Source organism: Myotis davidii, unplaced genomic scaffold (genome assembly GCF_000327345.1).
Source record: "Myotis davidii unplaced genomic scaffold, ASM32734v1 scaffold187, whole genome shotgun sequence".
In the NCBI taxonomy this organism is placed as follows: Eukaryota; Metazoa; Chordata; class Mammalia; order Chiroptera; family Vespertilionidae; genus Myotis; species Myotis davidii.
In genome coordinates this window covers 6366681-6387778 of record NW_006383018.1, presented here as the reverse complement: position 1 = coordinate 6387778, position 21098 = coordinate 6366681, and the positions used below count along the sequence as shown (strand labels likewise).

The 21098-nt window shown below is 40.6% G+C and overlaps 1 protein-coding gene across 2 annotated transcripts in view; it reads left to right on the top strand.

The window, feature by feature from the left end:
• The window catches only part of SLC25A13 (solute carrier family 25 (aspartate/glutamate carrier), member 13), a 132979-nt gene that overhangs the window by 84082 nt on the left and 27799 nt on the right, over positions 1-21098 (top strand). For both annotated transcript variants that reach the window (XM_015558316.1, XM_015558315.1), the window contains 2 exons: positions 4335-4387; positions 5995-6075. In XM_015558316.1, the coding sequence (XP_015413802.1) occupies positions 4335-4387; positions 5995-6075 (134 nt within the window). The remainder of the gene's footprint in view (positions 1-4334; positions 4388-5994; positions 6076-21098) is intronic.

The following is a 21098-nucleotide window of genomic DNA, read 5'->3' as shown; positions in this document are numbered from 1 at the left end:
TTTGACATTTTAGAAACACCACACACATCCATTCTCTGTTTCTAATGGTTAAAATGAATTTCCAGAATCCAACAGAAACGTCTTATATTAGAAGCCTAATTTTTCTGTGGAGTCACCCAGATGTCAAATCTAGATGTGCTTTCGGCTTCAGTGTGATCGCGCTGAAGCGCCTGAATGAGACCAGCTGTTTTAGGTATTACGGAGCCACATTCTCCTCCCCCCTCTGCAGCCAAGGGACCAGGAGGGTTATTGAAACCCCCACCTCTGTGACTTTTCATTGTCCCACAGATCACTGCCCCTCCCAAAGGGCATTGACCCAGCATGAATGGTGTCAAGGCCACATCTGTAGTGCCACTCAGATTGTCGTCCGCAGCCACCTTTGTTTCCCTACCGAGGCAGGGGGCTCCCCACAGGAATGGTACTTACCCAGTAACCCCCCACCCCCACCCCGAGTACCAACATCTGGCCCAGGTCTTAGGACTGGATTTGTACTTTGGTTTTATTCTTACCGAGTGGACGTTATCCAATTAATATGGTGAAACTGGGGGCCTTCAATGATATTACTTTACCTCCTAATTACTCTCCCAGCCCTTCACCTGCCTCTAGGACTTTTTACTGAAATTCACTCTCTACTTTAAAAAGAATTTGGTTTAAGCTCCTTCACGTGGCCTAGGAGAGAAGCAGTGCAGTGGACCAGGTAGGAGCCCCCCTGCAGCCGGACCACCTGGGTTGAACCCCAATCCCCATCTGACAGCTGAGTAACCTTAGGCTCCTTGAGGTCTGCCTCAGTTTCTTCATCTGTCGATGGGGGCAAAAATAACATGCAGTGATTTATTGGTATTGACTTCCTGTTGAGTGGATTGAATGGGCTGATTCACATGAAGCACAGAGAGTAGTGCCTGGTGTGTGATAAGTGCCCCCAAATCCTGCCTGTTGTCATTATCTCTGCTATTGTTCATTGCCAGGTCTCTGACCTAGCCATAGCCTCCAGGCATCTTGCTCCAGCCCTGAATGTGCCATGACCTTGAGGTTTTTGAATATACTTTTCCCTCTGCCTGGACCACCCTGCCCTCCGTTCTAGTCATGTCTCTTTTCCACAGGGAGTCTGCTTATCTTTACAGATCCAGGTCAAGTGTCTCCTCTCTGATGCGTTTCTCCCTGCTGCAGGCAGGACAAGTGATTCTCTGCTGTGTTCCTATCACCCTGGGCTGTAGACTTATCACTCTGTCCGCTTTCTGGCACTCAGGGACACCTAGGTTTCCCTTGTCTCCAAATTGAGAATTTTTCCAGGGGGTCCAGGGTTCCCACTGTGTTCATCGCATGCTGCCAAGCACGCGGAAGGCATTTGGTAAATGTTTGCTGAACGAATAAATACACGGTTTTCTTTTTTGTTTTGTTTTGTTTTGTTTTGTGTGTGTGTGTTTGTTTTGTTGTTGCTGTTCACAGTGCATTACTAAATTTATAGCGAGAAAGACAAGTCTCAATCGCTTAAAAGGCTGCCTGAAGTGATTGTATCTAACCAAGTGTAGTCATTTGGCTCTGTGGGCTGGTTGTTAATAGTCATTTAAAAAGACTGTCACAGGGTAGTTACAGGGATAAGAGATCATCATTTAAATCACAGTGCTTTCAGCCCATCCATGGTGTTGGTCTACAATTTAATGATGAGGAAAATACATCTAGCAAGTAAATATTTAACTTGCTTTGGTTCATTTAGATTATAAAGAGCATAGCCCTACTCAAGCTGGCCAGAGACAGGGGGAGTTTAGGTAAAGAGTTCATACTGGAGAGAAAGAAGCCGGAGATCTTATGAGGATCCCAGGGGGACTGGCTCCCCCACCTGTGTACCTTTCACAGTTGTTTTTTAAAATTTTTTCTTAGTACATTTCTTTATTGATTTCAGAGAGGAAGAGAGCAGGAAAGAGAGAGAGAAACATCAACGATGGGAGAGAATCATTGATCAGTTGCCTCCTGCACGCCCCCTACTGGGGATTGAGCCTGCAACCCGGGTATGTGCCCTTGGCCGGAATCGAACCCAGAACCCTTCAGTCCACAGGCCAACGCTCCATCCACTGAGGCAAACCAGCTAGGGCAATCTTTCACAGTTTGTGTGTTCTCTCCCTGGTGTCTCCACTCCACCAGCCCACTTCCTTTTTGTGCTTGTGATTTCTCCTTCCTCTTGGCATTGGCACAGACACGACTTCAACAACTGGCTGGCATCACTTTTGGAACCAGGGCATAGGGCCCAGGTCGCCGAAATCATTGGCCACATGTCTTTTAAGAGTCTTCCCCAAGTTCAGTCAGCTGTGGTCCTAAGGAAGAAACAAGCTCAAAATAGGGCTGCCTAGAGAAGACATCACAAACTCCTGCAGGATGCAGGCAGGTTGTGTGATTGAAAGATGAGTCTGGGTGTGAGAGGCACAGGCCAGAGGCGAGTGTGGTCTACAAGCGCCGATTCTTGAGAATGAGGGCTTAGGGTTGAATCCCAGTCTATTTGTCAGCTGGATAATTCAGGCCAAATTACTTAATCTCAGTATGCCCCAGTTTTCTGTCTGTAGGGCAGTTACAAGAATTAAATGAGTTTGTAAAATGCTTAAAATGGTACCCAGCACATCATAAACAATGTAAGGTGTTTCTTAAGAAAATTTCACTCGTATCAGCATGCTCATCATCATTCTGTCCCACAATGAAATGAACTTCCTTTTTTAAAAAATACATGCAGCTCTCTCGGTCTGTCTAGTTTTTCCCTTTTTGTGGAGCCATAAGCACAGAGAAATAGTTTCGACAGAGCGAGAAAAATGATGAAAACAGCTGGTACTCCTCTTGATCGCCGTGTGGGTTTTAGGGTAAGCTGGGCACCACGGTGAATGGATGCTGGGGCCTGAATAAAAGGGCAGGGCCTTACCCAATGGAGCCGATTGCTGTGATGTGAGAAACAGGCCTAGGCCTCTCACATCTGTCTGTTCTTACAACCAGCTCGTATTATGTTTGACACCTTATACATCTGCAGGCTGGTACAGCCCTGGATCTAGTGACTTTTGGCCCCTGGCTGCTGCTTCAGGAAGATGGTGTGGACAGGGCTGGTCTCTCTGAAGAGGCGGCAAGTGGCTCTTCTTGTATGAAATAGAAGATTGTGCTTACAGAGGATAGGACCGTGAGGCCCCTCCCAGGGACAGCAGTGTGACCCAGGGAACTATATATTCTGATCTTCCTTGTGAGCTTCATGTATGTTTTCAAGAAAAGGCATCTGACTTTGATTTTATGTTCAAATGATTATATTTTTTAGTTCAGATATTACATCCACTGTTGTTGCAACTGCCTTTCCTAGAAGCGGCCCTTTCCTGTCCCAGGCCACCCCTCCCCTTTGGGCTCTGAGTCTTAACTTAATTCCCTCTCATCCCAACATGTATGAAACAGCTCTTTGCTGGTCACCCCACATCCGTTACTCCCCACAACCTTCCTCATCCTACCCTGGTATTCTGGTAAAAACTGAACAAGAGCAGTCAAACCCAGTTTCTCTCTCTCTCATAGTCTCACACACACATGCACACGCACACAACATCAGTGTGTCCTGTTTATTTTCTACAGAGCATGTGGAGTGGTCTTTTAAAAATATGAATTAGCACATCTCTCTGCTCCCGGTCAAAACTCTCCCATTCTCATCTGACTTAGACTTTCTCAAGCTCAAGGTCCTGGCCTTCGATGTGGCTGTAGCTCCTGGTCCCTCTGGGCCTCTCCCTGTGCCTGCCCCATGCTTTGTAGCTATAGCACCCGGCCTCTCCCTGCATCTCCTGTGCTGTCCCACCTGCTGTGCTCTCTTTGCCCCATCGGTTCCTCGTCCTGGGATGCAGTTTTCCCCAGTGGTTACTCTGCCTCCTTCCATCTGAGATCTGTCAGAGCAAGAACCTTGTTTGTCTTGTGCTTGTCACTGAGTCATCATTGCCAAATGAATGGTTGAACTGTGGGCATTTAGGGGTGGGGAATAGGGAAAATGTTAGAAAAAAATTTAATCTGTTCACCAGAGTTCACTTATTAAGAGGCAGGAGGGAAAGGAGCAAACTTGCCATGGCATGGGATTTCTTATATCACTAACCCTGCTGATTTGCCTAATGTGCGAATGATGCAGCAAGTGAGAGGGGATTGACTTGGGCTTGATGTGGCTGTGAGACCTTAGTCCTCAAAACATTCCATTTTGAGTATTCTCATTAAAGGTAATAGCAGAAAATTACCCAAAAGATTGCCCCAGTTTTTCAGTGGTGATCCCTTCTTGAGAGCTGTTAATTTGTTTAGTTAATGCTAATTTATTTCATATGCTTCTATGTTTTGTTGTTTTTTAGGTCTGTTGCCACAGTTATTGGGAGTCGCCCCAGAGAAGGCCATAAAACTCACAGTAAGTCTTTTGAGTGGATGCTTCTTATTAAAGGAGTTTGCACACACTCAGGAATCGAGTAGATAATTCGTTTGTGAAGCAGCAGTTGGCGTTGCCTCAGAGCTGCTGACTGATTTGAACATAGAGCACTCACCATGCCCAGCTCTTCATTTTTCCTCACTTCACACTGAACATCCAAACATGTGGTGATATATCTGAGCAAGACCTTTGGTGGTTGCCACCAGTGTCATCATCCTCACCATTGTAGTATTTCAGTTCCTACCATACGAGGCTCTTTGCATGTATTACCTGTTATTTTTTTCATCTCCAGGAAAGTATGACTCAGAGTTTACAGACAAGGAAAGTGCGACTCACAGGGTTTAAGTATTTACCTGTGTTCACATCAGTTATGAGTGGGGAAGCTGGAATTCAAAATCAGATGTTCCTGCCTCCAGGGCATGTGCTCATTCAGTTACACATGCTGTCTACAGGATTCATGGTTAGGCCATATTTTGTAAGCATTTGCCAAAGCCACGTGTTGAGGGCTCTGAGCTCTAGTTGAGGCTGATCCTTCATGAGGTGGTTTCTCCAGTGTCCACTCCCATCGGGCCGACGGTAGGGATTCACTGAGTGTCGTGGAACAGAGAGCTATGCATTCGCATCACCCGGGACATGAAGCCCAGAAAGTCAAGCTCCACTTTTAGATAGGGCTGTGTAGCTTTGCTACCTGGAAGTCTTCTTTTGCCATTTTATTATGTGACCTTGGGGACAGCTAATCTTTCCTGGCTCACAGCTTCCAAAAACATATGACTGATCCTTAAAATTGCTTGTAGTGCATACTATTTTGAGACTATTATACTTAATTAATTAATGCTATTGACGTTCTTTGAGAATGCTTGAGAAAATTTTTAGATACTGAATTTTGGCTAAGTTGAAAAATCTCCTGAGCCAAGTTTGTCTCAATGATGAGTGTCATTTTAGATTAAATCTTGTTAGAAGACTTGAAAGTGGTTTTTAATCAAACCCTTTAAAGCAGTTTTTAAGTTATAAGACATATGTTTTCATTTTGTCTCTATTGTTAACATGTCTCTCTTTAAAAAAAAAAAAACTTGTTTTATTGATTCCAGAGAGGAAGGGAGAGATAGAAACATCAATGATGAGAGAGAATCATTGATTGGCTGCCTCTAACACTGGGGATCGAGCCTGCAACCTGGCCATGTGTTCTGACCAGAAATCGAACCGTGGCCTCTTGGTCCATAGGTTGATGTTCAACCACTGAGCCGCGCCAGTCAGGCAATATATCTTTCTTTTTATGCTATTGTGATTGCATGAGATGTTTGAATTTAAGGCTTGTAAGCCATTGACATTTTAATTTTTTTCTCCTGGAAATAGCAGGAATATATATATATATATATACATACATACATACACATACATACATATATTTCCTTTTGAAAACTACCTATATGCTATTAAGAGCACTTTTCAAACTCTTTTTAAGATTCTTCGTTTATTTAGTTTATGGTTACTCTAATAAAATGACAGAAAACAATATTTAAAAATGTATGTTTATATGTGTTTAATGACTTTATTTTTTTCATCGGCTTCTATAAATATTTTTCTTCAAGGTGAATGATTTTGTGAGAGATAAATTCATGCACAAAGATGGTTCGGTCCCAATTGCAGCAGAAATTCTGGCCGGAGGCTGCGTAAGTACTTTTTGCAGATCTCTGCATTGAAAAGATTTGTTTTGCACACCTATCACCACCATGGTAAACCATTGTGGACTACGGCTTCTGTTCAACCACAGATCCTGTGCAAGGCAGAGTCTACTAGGGCCTCTCGGCTTTTCCTAGCAAGCCAACGTCCTGAGAAGGAAGGGTAAATGTTTCTGATCTTTTGCCTGTAAAGCCCTGCCTGTTAAATTCCTCACTGCTTGCGGGTGGTTCTGCAATAGATGTCCTTTGGGGCAGAAGTGTTTGGCCTTTGAGAAATCTTTTTTGCTAACCTTTTTAGTACATTCTTTCCTCGTGGCCCTCTCTACTGGGTCCGGCACTAACATTTGTAGTTTGAAGTCAGCGGCCATCGCTCTCTGCTTTGCTTTAGCTCCCACGTGCCGGCAGCTCTTCAGGTTCCCAGTGCCTCTGGGAGGAGGGTCCTGGGAAATAACTGGCTGAGTGCACGCTGCATCGTCAAAAACGCTTGGAATGAGTTATTTCTTTATGTGGATGAACACCCTGCATCTTGTTCTTAAGCTCAGCAAACCATGTCTTGTTTTAGCTCATGTACAGGTTTGTTCATGTGAATGTAAATACTTCGGGTAAATTAAACTCTTATACAAAGAATGGTGCTATTCCAAGATAAGGCTGGCTAAATAAATGGGCTTTGATCACCAGGGCAATGCAATAGTGGTATATTTTTTCATTTAAACCTATGTTTCTTATAAGAAAGGTGAGGTCACATTTATTTTTTTAATTAGCTCATTCTGTTCAGGCAACGGTATTCATAAAATAATCTTTTCTTGAAAGTTGTTGAGTTTAGAAGCTGGGCAAATACCTGGGAATATTACACCTTTGTTTGGAAAGGGCCTATTGTCCTGTCTAACATTGAATGGGGCTTCCTTGAATGTAGCAGGAGCTAAGAAGTCCTGGCTCCTGGTAATTCTTAAGAGATGGACAGAATCGGGCTGCGGCTGCCTCTCTGTTTGATCACTGACCTGTTGTAGACGCCCAGGTAGGAGCTCCTAGTCCGGTAACTTTAGGAGCGTTTAGAATGAAAAAGGGAGCCTTTAATGTCCTAAATAAAAAGGGTGCACACGTAATAATAATAAAAAAGAATAGCAGGAGTTGCAGAAACTGTACTTCATTTAACACAGTTTCCATTCGAGTAACTAGGTTTTCTCATTTGAAACAGGCATATCCCTAGGTTGTACTTAGCCTGTCCTGCAGGCTGTGCCAGGGGGCCCGAGTAGCAGGGCATTTCAGTAGGTCAGGTGGGTTTATTTTTTTTAAAAGTCTGGTTTTAAACCTGCTGAAAAGACATGATTATATATCTCTGTAAGAATTTAAAATGTGAAATTAATTATGTGATACTGCTCAAGATTTTGGCAATAATCTAGAGGTTTATTTTCTTTTGAATGAAAGCATTTTGCCTGCACATGGGTCTGGGTGCCAAGGAGATTGGTTGCGGCACGTAGTGTCTCCCCTAGGTGGTCTTGTTTTCTCCTACGTGTTCGCCCATTTCAAGCACAAAGCCCAGGGTGGCATCTGAAGTGGTGCCTCGTCGTTGTAAAGAGGTGCAGCCCTTCTTCAAGCCTGATCTAAACACAGGCTTAAAATTGGAGCCACTTGAGCTTTACAGCTACTTAACAGAGCTGTGAAATGAGGTTTGCCATCCTTCATCTCAAAGGCTGGTAGACAGTGGTCCTCAGTGTTTCCAGTCTCCTGTTTTGTCTCTCCCTCCACCCTCCCCCGCAACCCCCCAGGTATGGCTTTGAGAAGTAAGAGTTTATTTTGCAGGTAAGCAATCCTGTAGGTAGCAAACAATCCAGGCCCATTAGCTCTCTGAGGAGTGGGATGGATGAGTCCATTTTTATGGTGGATTTTTAATAGCAGGACATCTCTCTTTGCAGACTTGGCAATTTTCCTGATCATCCGGGCCAGCTACACACCTTAGAAAGTCCTTGGGAGCCCACAGCCTAGCCTGTCTGTCCAATTGGAAATACAAAGGGTTTTGAAAAGTTGTGTCACATGAGTGGTTCCCCTGCTTAGTTCACCCAAGCATTTCCAGGCGTTGACTTTTAAGCCCCTGGGCAGCTCACCTTGCTTCATTATTACCGAGAATTAGTACACATGGCTAACTTTTGCACTTGTAATCAAAGCCACTCATTTCTTTGAAGAAGGCCTTTTCTGTTTTATAATCTGTTTTCTGTAAAAACAGAAAATACGCAGGGAAGTCTTGGTCTCATAACCTCTCAGTGCTTAGCGAAAGTAAGAGTATACTATAAGGTTTGATTTTATATATTTTTTTTTTAGAATAACAACAAAAATGTTAGTAAATTTGGAGGAAAGGGGGATTAAATTAATCCTATGCATTCATGTTTGACATAATAATATCCTTGACTGAGTGATTAAAAAATACTCTTTTCCTTCATTGACACATGTAAAAGGGTGACTCTATTTTTAAATTCGTTTTTTGAACACTTCCAGTTTAGAACACTGAAAAATTTGACTTCAGCTTTCCGAGCATGTGTATAGATTCACACTTAGCAGTAGTGTTATATTCGACACAGTTCAGAATGAAGCTAAGATGCTGAGCCTGGGGTTTTCAGACTAAATCTGAAAAGTTCTTGTGATGTGTGTTTTTTTCCCATAGGTTGGGTTAGGCTAGAAGTTGTAGGAGTTTGGACAGAGACCTGGACGCTCAGGTGTCCCTGCATGAAATGTATACACTTCTGTTTCTCTCTGTCCTCTCTTCTGGGGTCGGGAGCTCAGCCCCTATGACGTGCTTGGCCATCATGGTCAGTGACCGCAGAGGTGCTCAGTAAATGGGGCAGAGGCGAGAGGCCTGTCACTACCACCCATTTCCCATTAGGTTCCCAGTGACTCTGAGAACTGACATAATTTCTGAGTGTTGTTGTTATTGCTGTGTTGCTGTTACTTTAAGACCATATGTCATGCCATGTGGCCTGTAGGTTACAGTCCCTAATCCCACAAAATAAGTATGAATTGACAGTTTTCTATGCATCTAGTGGAATAGCCAGTTGAAATCTTGAGGGGACTGGAATTTTTAGCTTGTGGTCCTTTGATCTTAATGTCATCAGATAACATGGGGCCATGACTGGTTTCAAGGGAGATATAAATATGCTGATCAGCTTAGTAAATGAAAACAAATGGAATAATATTCACCAGAAAAAAATGTCAAAACGTATGAACCTCTGTCTTACAAAGCTCATATTATTAAAAAGTATTCACATACCAATAAAAATAGTATTCTGTAATAGTTTTTGGAAAGATAAGTGAGCATGACTTTTGAACAATAATCTATAATCTATAATGATAAAAGTGTTTCGCCCAGTCCCACCCCATCGGCCACCTTCTAATTAATTTCCTTTCAATGTGCACGAATCCGTGCACCGGGCCTCTAGTCCTTTGATAATAGGCCCACTGTATTTTTTCATTGAGATACATGCATGTGTGTGTGTGTGTGTGTGTGTGTGTGTGTGTGTGTGTAAATATATCTAATGCTTATGGGAGTTTATAGCCATTTTAAGTGGAAAAAATAATTGATATGCTCAAGTCATTGGTGAAATTTATTCTCTCATTAGAGATTTTTAAGCACAGAAGAGCCATAAGCCTAGCTTTGTGTTTTTAAATGATATCCCACTTTCTGCAAGGAGAATGGTTTGTAGAAGGGGCAAGAGTGGGAAGCAGGGAGGCAGGTCAGAAAGAACTTGTTGAGGTCCAGATAGAAGATGCATTTCCCTGATTAGTGATGTTGAGCATCTTTTCATATACCTGTTGGCCATTTTAATGCCCTCTTTTAGGAAATGTCTATTCAAGTGCTTTGCCCATTTGTTTTGAAGTGGATTATTTTAAATCTTTGTCTTTTTTAAAATTCCAATTTGCATTCAATATTATTTTGTATCAGTTTTAGTGGACAGCATAATGGTTAAACAACCTTATGCTTTACAAAGTGTTCCCTCAATATTTCAAGTACCTGCCTGGCACCATGCATAGTTATTACAACATTATTGACTATATTCCCTATGCTGTACATTACATCCCCATGACTATTTTATAATTATCAATTTGTACCTCTTTTAAAAATATTTTTTTATTGATTTCAGAGAGGAAGGGAGAGGAAGGGAGAGATAGAAACATCAGTGAGGAGAGGGAATCACTGATTGGCTGCCTCGTTTATATACCTACTGGGGATCCAGCCTGCAACCCAGGCATGTGCCCTGACCGGGAATTGAACCATGACCTTCTGGTTCATAGGTAGACGCTCAACCACTGAGCCATGCGAGCTGGGCTAATTCCTGCTTTTGTGATCTTTCTCTTCCCAGGCTTTTCTGTGGACATGTGGCCTCACAGTGCAGTTTTCTTAAGGCAGAGTTTTTATTTCTCTGTGCAAATCTCTGTGCACATATCCTAGTTATAAATATTGAATGACATGAGGCTTACTCATTAAATTGAATTTCTATGGGGTTGCTCCTATGTAGCATGTCAAGTAGCCAAGATTTATTATGTATTATGTTGATGCTAGGGAAATAAGGTCATTTTTTAAATGCTCACATCTTTATAATTCATTTGTAGTTTAATGAAAATCTAATTGTTAGTTGTATCAAATTTTATTATTGCTATTATTTGGAATAATCTCTGGGGTGTTTTTTCTGCCTACTCTGAAGAATATAAGACCATATTGTAAGGGTTTCTTTTTGTTTCTGGGTTTGTTTTTTTTGTTGTTGTTCATCAATAGTAATTTCTATTTTAGTAGATGACTTACAGCAAGATTAAGTGAATTAAATTAAACTTGCTTTCATAAGCTTTACATTATTTACAATGCTTTTCATTCATTTTCATGTTTTTATAAACTTAAAACATACATATTTTAGTTGAGATCATATCACAGACATTTTCTGTATTTCAATATGTTATAATTATGATTTTTAATTATGAAAAGAATAATCATATTAAAGCTGTGGTAGAAAACAAAGCAAAATAAATTGCCCATATTTCCTCAATTCTAATAGGATAAATTTTCTTAATTTTTACTTAAGGTTTATTCCTGTTTTCCAACTCTGTTGACTCTAAGGCTTAAAGTCTATTTCAGGTATTGCATATGACCTGTTGTCTTGTTAGTTAGGGTCCTGCTGCCCTGGCTGGGTGACTCGGTTGGTTGATTCCCAATCAGGTTGTTTCACAAGAAAGGGTTTCCATGCTCACTCAGTGAAGGAACCAACCTAAATATTTCCTGTTTATTTTGTTTCTCAGAATGGCAGATAAATGAACCACCAGATATATATAGAATCTTAAGACTAGGATGAGGGTAAACAGCGTGGGGTATTTGCTATAGCTTATTCATTATCGCCTATGTCTTTACTAGAAAATATTTTATTGAGTGGCTAACGGGAAATTATGATGTCAGAGTCATGAAGGAATCATATAAAAGAGTTGCTTTAAAGCAAAAAGAGACTAACAATAATGACATACTACTGCACACCTGTTAGAATGGCTAAGTTCTGAAACACTGACAATAGAAGGCAAAGTATGAATGGGTGAGTGTGATTTGTCAATCACTTGTAATACATGTACCACTCTGGTGGGGGATGTTGATAATGGGGAAGCTATGCATGTGTGGGGCAGGGGGCATATGGAAAACCTCTATACCTGAAACTGCTCTAAAAAACAAGGTCTTTAAAAAACAGAGAGAGAGCCACTAACTAGAAAAAAAAAGATTAACCATGGCAATATCTAAATTTGGAGGTTTTTGAGAAGCCAATGAGGCATCTCCATCACATTTTGCCCAAAAAGTCTTCTGGGACAGGAGTGGGACTAAGGCACTGGGCTGGAATAAGAAATATGTGGCCTGCCTGCTTCTATGGAACGTTCTTTTTCTAGACTTCTACTTGGACTCTGGGCAAAAATAAAGAGATAGCTGATGACACTGAGGGTTCATAGGGGTGACCTACCTGCCCAAGGGCTGCTTTGGGTGGTTCAGAAATGTCATCTTACCAGAGGAAAGTTCAACTTGTAATGGACACGAGCCAGTGAGGTGTCTCCTTTCTGTCTTCCTCCCTTCCCCTCTTTGGGGAATGTCTTAGAGTTGTTAGATTTAACACAGTTCCAATGTCAGGCCATCCTCGTTTTCTAATAAATGGAGGAGGGGCTTGTTGTGATGAAAATATAAGACAGATTGGGTCACAGCTCTCATACAGTTAAGGTACTGTAGACACTGAAGGTCTGTAAATCATTAAATGATTCTGGTCATAGTAGTCAAAATAGACATGTCTGCCAGGCAGAGCCCACATGTGAACATATTTGACAAGTCTGTAACTTAATGGATTTTTAGTGTCAGTCAAACAGATTCTACTTTGGTTTTTTGACCTAGTTTCTATGGTCCTATGAAAACCCTACGATAGAGATTTTCAACTGGCGTGCCGCAAGAATTTTTAAAACATGCAATACCCGATGATGTAGTCAGGGCCATTGCCTCATTTCCCTTAGATTGTCAAATGAAGAAATGGCAAAAGCCAACACAATAATAATTGTCCGGTGTGAATGAGTCAAAATGATACAGGACATTTCAGTTTGGTTCCTGTCTCAAAAACAATCAAGTGGTGAGAATCTATTCTCTTTTCAAAGTTCTTAAAAATGTAATGACAGATTTTTATTTTTTTTTTTTACATCAGAGCTTAATTTACACACCAAATCAAGGGAGAAAATTCTGTATTGCTTTATCAGAGATGTACAATTATTTACAGCCTAACTAGGTATATGCTAGTTTGCTAGGGCTGCCATAACAAAGGACCACAGGCTACGTGGTGACTTAAATAACAGAAATTTGCTTTCTTAACACTTATGGGAGCTAGTAGTCCAAGATCAAGGTGTCTGCGGATTCGGTTTCTTCCGAAGCTCCTTTGCTTTGCTTGCAGATGGCCATGTTCTCACTATGTCCTCACATGGTTTCCCCTGCCCCCCTTCTGACTGTGTATTGTCTGTATCATAATCTCCTCCTCTTATAAGGACTCCAGTCTGATATGACCAGAGTCCTTATGACCCATACGACTTCATTTTACCCTAAATTACCTCGTTAAAGGTCCAGCCTCCATATAGTCTCATTCTGTGATGCCAGGTTAGGATTTCAACACATAAAATGTGGAGGGACACAATTCAGCCCATAACACTAGGGGGCAAAATAAAGTTTTTTTCTCAGCTGCCAGGATGGACTCCTTCCTAATTGCAGAAGTAGATTAAGCTCTAGCAAGGGCACCCGGTCTGACATTTCCATGCAGAGCTGGATGGAGCCAGTGGCCTCTGGGCCGCATGCTCCTTCAAGTTTGCTGGCATCGCTGTGGGTTGGTCAGTGCTTGTTTTTAGTGCTTCTGAACATCAGTTGACTGCTTTCAGGTATTGCATTTTAATTTTATTTACTTACTTAAAATATATTTTTATTGATTTCAGAGAGGAAGGGAGAGGGAGATAGAAACATCAATGATGGGAATCATTGATTGGCTGCCTGTTGCATGCCCCCTACTGGGGATCGAGCCCACAACCCAGGCGCCTTGAGCAGCAATTGAACCGTGACCTCCTGGTTCATAGGTCGCATTTAACCACTGAGCCACACCAGGTGGGCAAGCACTGCATTTTATTTAATTTATCCACCGCTCTCTGCCGACTGTCTGTTTTCTACCTGCAGTCTTTATATATGATGATAATACCGGTACTACATACAAATTATTTTCAAGTCTCCATTTAACACTGAGTTACTAAGAAGGTAAATGGAAAATATGTCAAAGCTTAGATTTCTTAAGAAATCTTTTATTTTTCAATATATTAAAAAATCATATAGCATCCTCACATGAATATTCATTTTATATGTAATGAAAATCATTAGATATTTACTAGTGTAGGCCTTTTTTGTAGTAACAAATTTATTTGTATCTAAATAATCAAAATAATGGACTTGGGTTTTAGTTTTTAAAAAATTCATATTTCATAACTTCATGTTAATCTATTTTTGACACATGTAAGCACACATTTTAGAATGTCAGTGTGCAATTATATATTCTTAGCACATGTCATTTGTGAAAAGCACTTTAAATCTAAGTACATTCAATTGAGCATAATTAAAATATCAAGATACATATTCTTCATATACATTTTTGCCACTTAATTTTTAAGTAGCTATAAGTATCTACCATGTGAATTCAAATTAAAGAGAGGTGATTAAATTACACTTATCGTTAATACTTTTTAAAATATAGCAGGAATTACACTATGTTAAAAAATACACTGCTGTTTTCTGTGGACAGCAGACTAATGACGAAATTGATTTTTTAAAAATACAGAACTGTTAATATTCTCTGCATATTCTCCAGATTTGCCTCTAATGGTTGTGTGTATGTGGGGGAGGCATCATAAGAAAGCATGCTTTTCATCATGTGGGATTTATTTGACTCAGCTTCCTAGGTCATGAGAAAGAATGTTCAGGGATACTATCTTGATTAGTAAAGCATTGGAGAAAGGCTTGTTTAGCTCCTAGCAGGTAAAAGAAAATGGTTTATGGGGAAGTATGAACTGATCCATTTGGTAATATATTTAGATATTTTATGCCATTTCCTGTAGTTACAATAATGAGCAGTCAGCCCTGGCAAGTCATTTTTAAGGCACGTACAGCCTTAAAACATACTTGTGCCCTTGCTGGTGTGGCTCAGTTGGTTGGGTATCATACTGTATACTGAGGGGTTGCTGGTCTGATTCCTGGTGGGGGGTGTGCAGGAGGTGGCCCATCGATGTTCTGCTCTCACATCTATGTTTCTCTCTCTCCCTCTTCCTTTCTTTCTAAAAGTCAATTTTAAAAATCAATAAAACAAAGCATACTTTTTCACAATTATTAGACCTCAAGTATGTTAAGGTCATTTCTGTGAAGGTCACTATTCTTAGAGTGGAAAAATTGGGCAGTACATTAGGATTGTGTTGCCTTTCTAAACATGTTATTTCTTGAAATTCTTGTTTTTTTAAAAAGAAATAGATACATCATGTCCTACAGTAAAATTATCTATGTATAATCAGGAGTGTTAACAATGAAGTAAATCATTATAGAGCTTGGCAAGAGGAGTTGGGATGGCAAAATTGTGAAAAAGAAACAGAGAAATAAAGTTTACCAAGCATCTGCGATAGAAGCCACACTTCAGGTTATATGCAGACTGTCGTCTAGCTCATTTCAGAGAGGAGGTATTGGAAGAAAAAAATCTGTATTTTACTCCTAGCCATGAGGACTGTGTCATGAAAAGATTATAGACCCCTCTTCATTTGAGAGGCCTGGTGCTAGGAGTTTCTGCTGACAAAGTTGTAGCATCCACAGTCCCCTTTCCTTTCTGGTTGCTCTCATGGACTGAGGCAGGAATCACCACAGCTAAATCCGTCATATGGAAATGGGAACTCTTGTTTGCATTGGTAGCGGGATGAGGCATCCAGCATCCACTTGGGATAGCTTTAAAAGCTCCCCAAATCAGAACTTGATCTTGCCTATTAAGGGTCATTGTGTTGCCTTCACTTCCAGCAGTCGTGTTACCTGGTCAGAAGGATGCACACTGCGTCATTTCAGCACTGGGGGACCTTTTGTGTTACACACAGTTTAGTCTTCCTTTCAGTCCCTTTGTGACAGTAGTTCACGTTTTCAAGGTGATTTGCCAGTGTTGGGGGCAGCCCACCCCTGAATGGAGCTGCAGACACCAGACCCACAAACATAGTGTGGTGGAATATGCTAGTTACCCAATCAGGTTACAATCTGGCCATTGACATTTTTGCAGCTCCTCCAGTAGGGTATGGCTAACCATTTCTCAGTAACAAAAGTATTTCAGAAGTAAAAACGCCCACAATTTATTGAATATCAGCTTAAATTTAATTATGTTGAGCTTTACTACATCACCCATCACTCACTAAGGTGTGTTCTTCTCCTTCTCCCCTTCTTTTTTTTTTTTTTAACCTGATATAGCTACTGCCTATTAATCCTCAGTATAACTGTGCTTTGCTCAGAAAGAAAGTTTAACTTACAGGTTTCCAGGGAAAGGAACATTTGAGAACACATTCGTACTGATATTAAAGGAGTTTGGTAAGTTAGGTTCACCTACATAGAGTTCTATCCTATATTAATTCATTGTAATCAATACCATTGATTGAGCACTACAGAAAGCTAGGGACTAGGATAAATTCTTCAGGTGTGTGTTCATTTAATCCACACATACTCCTGTAAATAACAGCTAAGATATGTACTTCATGAGGGTGGGATCTTTGTCGGTCTTGTTCACACCTACTATTGAGTGGACACAGAGTATTTATTGAAAGCATGAAGAGCAGTAATGCTAATGTGCCCATTTTACAGATGGCATCAGTTTGGAGTGGGTAGGTTCAGAAGTTTGCCAAAACTTAGGCTGTCAGCCATGGTGCCTGCCATATGACTCCCAACAGTGCCTCATTTCTTAATCCATTGCTCTTTGTCAGTCACCATGCTAGAGAGTTAGTACTTGCTGCCTTAGGAAGGCCTCAGAGTGAGCCTGAATTGGTGTCAGTCTGTGGTCCAAATGAAAGATCTAAGTTAGCAAAGAAGTGGCATAGGTCACAGACAAGGAAGTGATAAAGCCCAATTAAAATCCAGGTTCCTGTGAGTCCATTGCTATTATCCTGAGCCCCTGTGCTATATTTAGGTAAAACTCACACCAGTATAATTATTTTGTAAGCCCTTCTGAGTGAAATTAAAAGTATGTACTAGTTTTACATGTCTGAGTTTGAACTGTTCCTCAAGGATTCAGACTTGGCATGATTTAGGGATTTTACTGCCTAAGGGCCTGGGGCTTCCTTATGATTTATTGCCAAATCTACAAAGAAAAGTTTGATGCATCTGATGAAAGTCTACCATATTGTACCTGGGGAGAAAAACCTCTCTTCCATATTTCTTGATGTACTTTAGTATCTCTGAGTCATTTATCTCTTCCAGAGAGTCCCTTTAAGTCATAGGAATTCAAGTGTAAGTGATCAGGTTAACCCAAGATTCAGGCAGATACTCTGTTTAAACAAGAAAGAAGAAAAAAAAAAAGCAACTGAAAACAAATCGTTTTCAAGCACAGACTTTTTGACACTCAGAAAATCAATATAATGGTTCTGAGCTTGAGTTAGGATTCAGGCCAGCCTTGGGTTCAAATTCTGTCTCTTCTTTGAACAGAGTTCTATGCTTTTGTGTTGTCTCCAGAGTGCAGATGGAATGGGACACTGGAGTCCTATACTGGGCTGTCTTTCCCTCTGCTAGGAGAGACCTCATAGGTGAGGACCCATGGTTTGAAGAATATAGGCATTGCAAAAAAAATCCTTGCAAAATCCTTACAAAATTGGTCAGTGAGAATTCCCTTACCAGTCTGAATTTTATGCAACAAAATCTTGGCCTCTCATTTACCTTCAGACTTTTACATTCTTCTGGGGCCTCTTGGTTAACAACCTGTTCTATAACTAAAGAGTAAAAAGAACAACTCCTGAAGCAAGAGGTGATACAAGCTGGAGATTCTTGCAGAACAATGGATTAACTGTATTCTGCTTCGAACTCTATGGGACTGATGCAGAAATGGATCAAAACCAGTCCCCTAGTCAAGATTAGGGAACCACAGTGAATCAGGATGCTCCCAGATACATGAGTTGGGCAGAAAGGGACTCCTGGCTACAGATAGAAGGAGGTCTGCTCCACCATTGACTATGCCACCGAACAGCACTTAAACACCTTTTCAAGGAATTTAAGGCCCGATGTATCTCGATTTCTTTAATTTATTTAGTCTTGGACTACATTTTAAAAAATCGCTGACTCTGTAAGTGTGTGTTAATGTATATTGATGCAAGGTTCTCCATATGATATTTTGTTCAGAATATGCCTGTCTTTAAACATCTTTAAGAAAACTTGTTGAGATTTAGGAAGATTGCTTTGAATTTTAAATGAATTTATGGAAAAAAATGACACCTTTTCAACATTTGACTATTATATTCATTTATAGGAGGATTGACATTTTTTTACATTTGCATTTTAAATTAATTTACTGGAAAATTGACAACAACATTGAATCTTCTGGTCTAAGTATAATATTTGTTTCTCTAGTATTCAAATACTTATGTCCCTTTTTAAAAAAAATCTATATTTTTCTTCATTTTACTTGTAGACATTTCATGTTAGACTATTACTAATTAATGATACTTACAAAATAATGTTAATGTGAAAGATATTTTGGTATAGTGGTTCCATATTTTTCCTCTAAAGATATAATTAATGTGTGATTTTGTTTTTTATTCTCACCTGAGGATATGTTTCTCTTAATTTTAGAGAGAGAGAGGAAGGGGAAGGGGGCAGACAGAGAGAGAGAGAGAGAGAGAGAGAGAGAGAGAGAAACATCTATGTGAGAGAGAAACATTGATCCATTGCGTCCCATAAGCACCTTGACTGGGGATCGAACCCACAACTTAGGTATATGTCCTGACCAGAAATCAAACTTGCAACCTTTTGGTGTATAGGATGATGCTCCAGTTGACCAACCTGGTGAGGGTGATATATAATGTCTTTGACTATCAGGTTCCTTTTTAAAAAAATAATCAATAGGTGAATGGATTAAAAAGGTGATACACACACACACACATATATATATACATATATATACATATATATATATACACACACACACACACACACAGAGAGACTGATGCTAATATTCAAGACTAATAGAGTAAGTAATAAAATGTCCTTGTTCAGAACCTGGTAGTAGCCTGGGTACAACCCATCTATCACTGTTATTCCTCACATGGTCTTTTCTCTGTACACATAGGTGTCTGTATCTGTTGTTATAAATACTTCAGTCACATTGGATTAGGATCCACCCATATGACCTCGTTTTTTACTTTAATTACCTCATTGAAGGCCTTGTCTCCAAATATAATCACATTCTGACTCCCTAAGACAGCCGTGGGCAAACTATGGCCCGCAGGCCGCATCCAGCCCGTTTGAAATGAATAAAACTAAAAAAAAAAAAGACCGTACCCTTTATGTAATGTTTACTTTGAATTTATATTAGTTCACACAAACACTCCATCCATGCTTTTGTTCCAGCCCTCCGGTCCAGTTTAAGAACCCATTGTGGCCCTCGAGTCAAAAAGTTTGCCCACCCCTGCCCTAAGAGGTAGTATTTCACTGTTTAAATTTTGGTGGAACACAATTCAACCCAGAACAGTTGCCTTAATCTTTCTATGCCTCCATTTCCTCTTAAGTAAAATCTGGAAAAAAATACCACTGCTTGAGTAGCCTGAAGATTTACATATAAATACTTGCAAAGCAATATGCTGATACTCCATAATGGATGCTTAATGAATATTTATTACTTTACTCCTATTTCAAGCTCCTTGAGAACAGAAATGCTTTCTCACTCATCTTGTGTCCTCACAGTTCCTAGGACAAACTTTGAACATGATTGCTTATAAATATTTGTTGGGCAAACATATAAATGAATGATTAGATCGCAGAAACAAGTCTGCAGTAGTGTATGCATTTCTCTTTAGATGGGCCCAGATACTGGGTAGTAACTAAAATTTAAGTAACAAAGAATGTTCCAGGAAACCTGTGGAGAAGTCAATGTCCCCACTGTAAATATAATATTGCCCCACAGAGCCAGTTCCAGTATGGAAAATCTTCCCCTGTCCTCCGTGCCTCAGACTCCAGAAAGTCACAGGGAAATGATTTGTGACAAAATTGCACACACACAAAAAGAACAGCATCTTCACACAGCCAGAGCTCTCGAGTGATGAGGGACACAAAGACATGGTGCACAATAGGTGTTCCTGTCCTCGGATTCGGCTGCCTTTGATCTCTGCAAAGGAGGGACCCAGTCACGGTACTGTGAATGGATAATAGACCAGGAGCCAGCAGAGCAGCAGGCAGTGTGCTCAGTGATCAAGTCGTGATGATGCCCAGACACCGTGCAGCTGATGATAAGCATCTTCTCTTGGTGCCTTGGAGTCTCATTTCCTTCCAGCTTGACTCCAAAGGACCCATTCATCTCTGGCACCTCGACAGTGTGCCACGCGGAGTCTGTAGGTTCTTTCTTTCTGAGCCCACCAGAGGTAACGAGGACATCATTATTTTTCCCCTGGTATCACTACAATCTTTCTTCCCACTGCTTCTGTTCCCTGCAGCTCTCTGGGGTGGATTTGACTTCTGTATCCTCCTTAGAGATTAGAATTCCCTTTGTTGTGCTGAAAGAACTGGTATCTATGGTTTGGCTTGGGGTTTGGGGAGTTGAGTCTACATTCTTATTTTAGTGTATATAATGTTAACGTTTATAGGTATTAGTAAAGATACAAGAAAATGAAAAAGGCATCAATTCTATTCCTAAGAATTATACCCTTTAATAATGGCACCACTTGGATATGGATGAAAAGTTTGTTATGAGATCAAATGTAAAACATCTAAAAGTCGCACAGAAGGCTAGAATTTGAAGTCACAACTTGAAATAGGCCTATAAAGCAATCTCAGGATCGAAAGGGATCCTAGAGGTGATGCGGTGAACTGAAATGATTCTCAGCTCCCTTGTACATCCAGTCTCGTAGGACCATTTTCAAAGGGCAGATGCAGAAATTCTCAATTAATTTGACTGGAATTGGGTCTAGAAATTTTTTAAAATTTATTGACAGTATTTTACAGATGCTTCCCCCTTTCCTCCCTCCCTTTACCCTCCTCTACCAGGCTCCTGCCCCACCCTGCCTTCCCCACACTGTTGTCTGTGTCCACGGGCCAGGCATATATAAGTTCTTTAGTTAATCTCTTCCCGCCCCCTCTCCCCTCCCTGCTCTGAGATCTGTCAGTCAGTTACATGCTTCCATGTCTCTGGATGTGTTTAGCTTCTCAGTTTATTTTGTTCATTAGATTCCACATATGAGCGAGATCCTGCGATACTTGTCTTTCTCTGACTGGCTTATTTCGCTTAGAA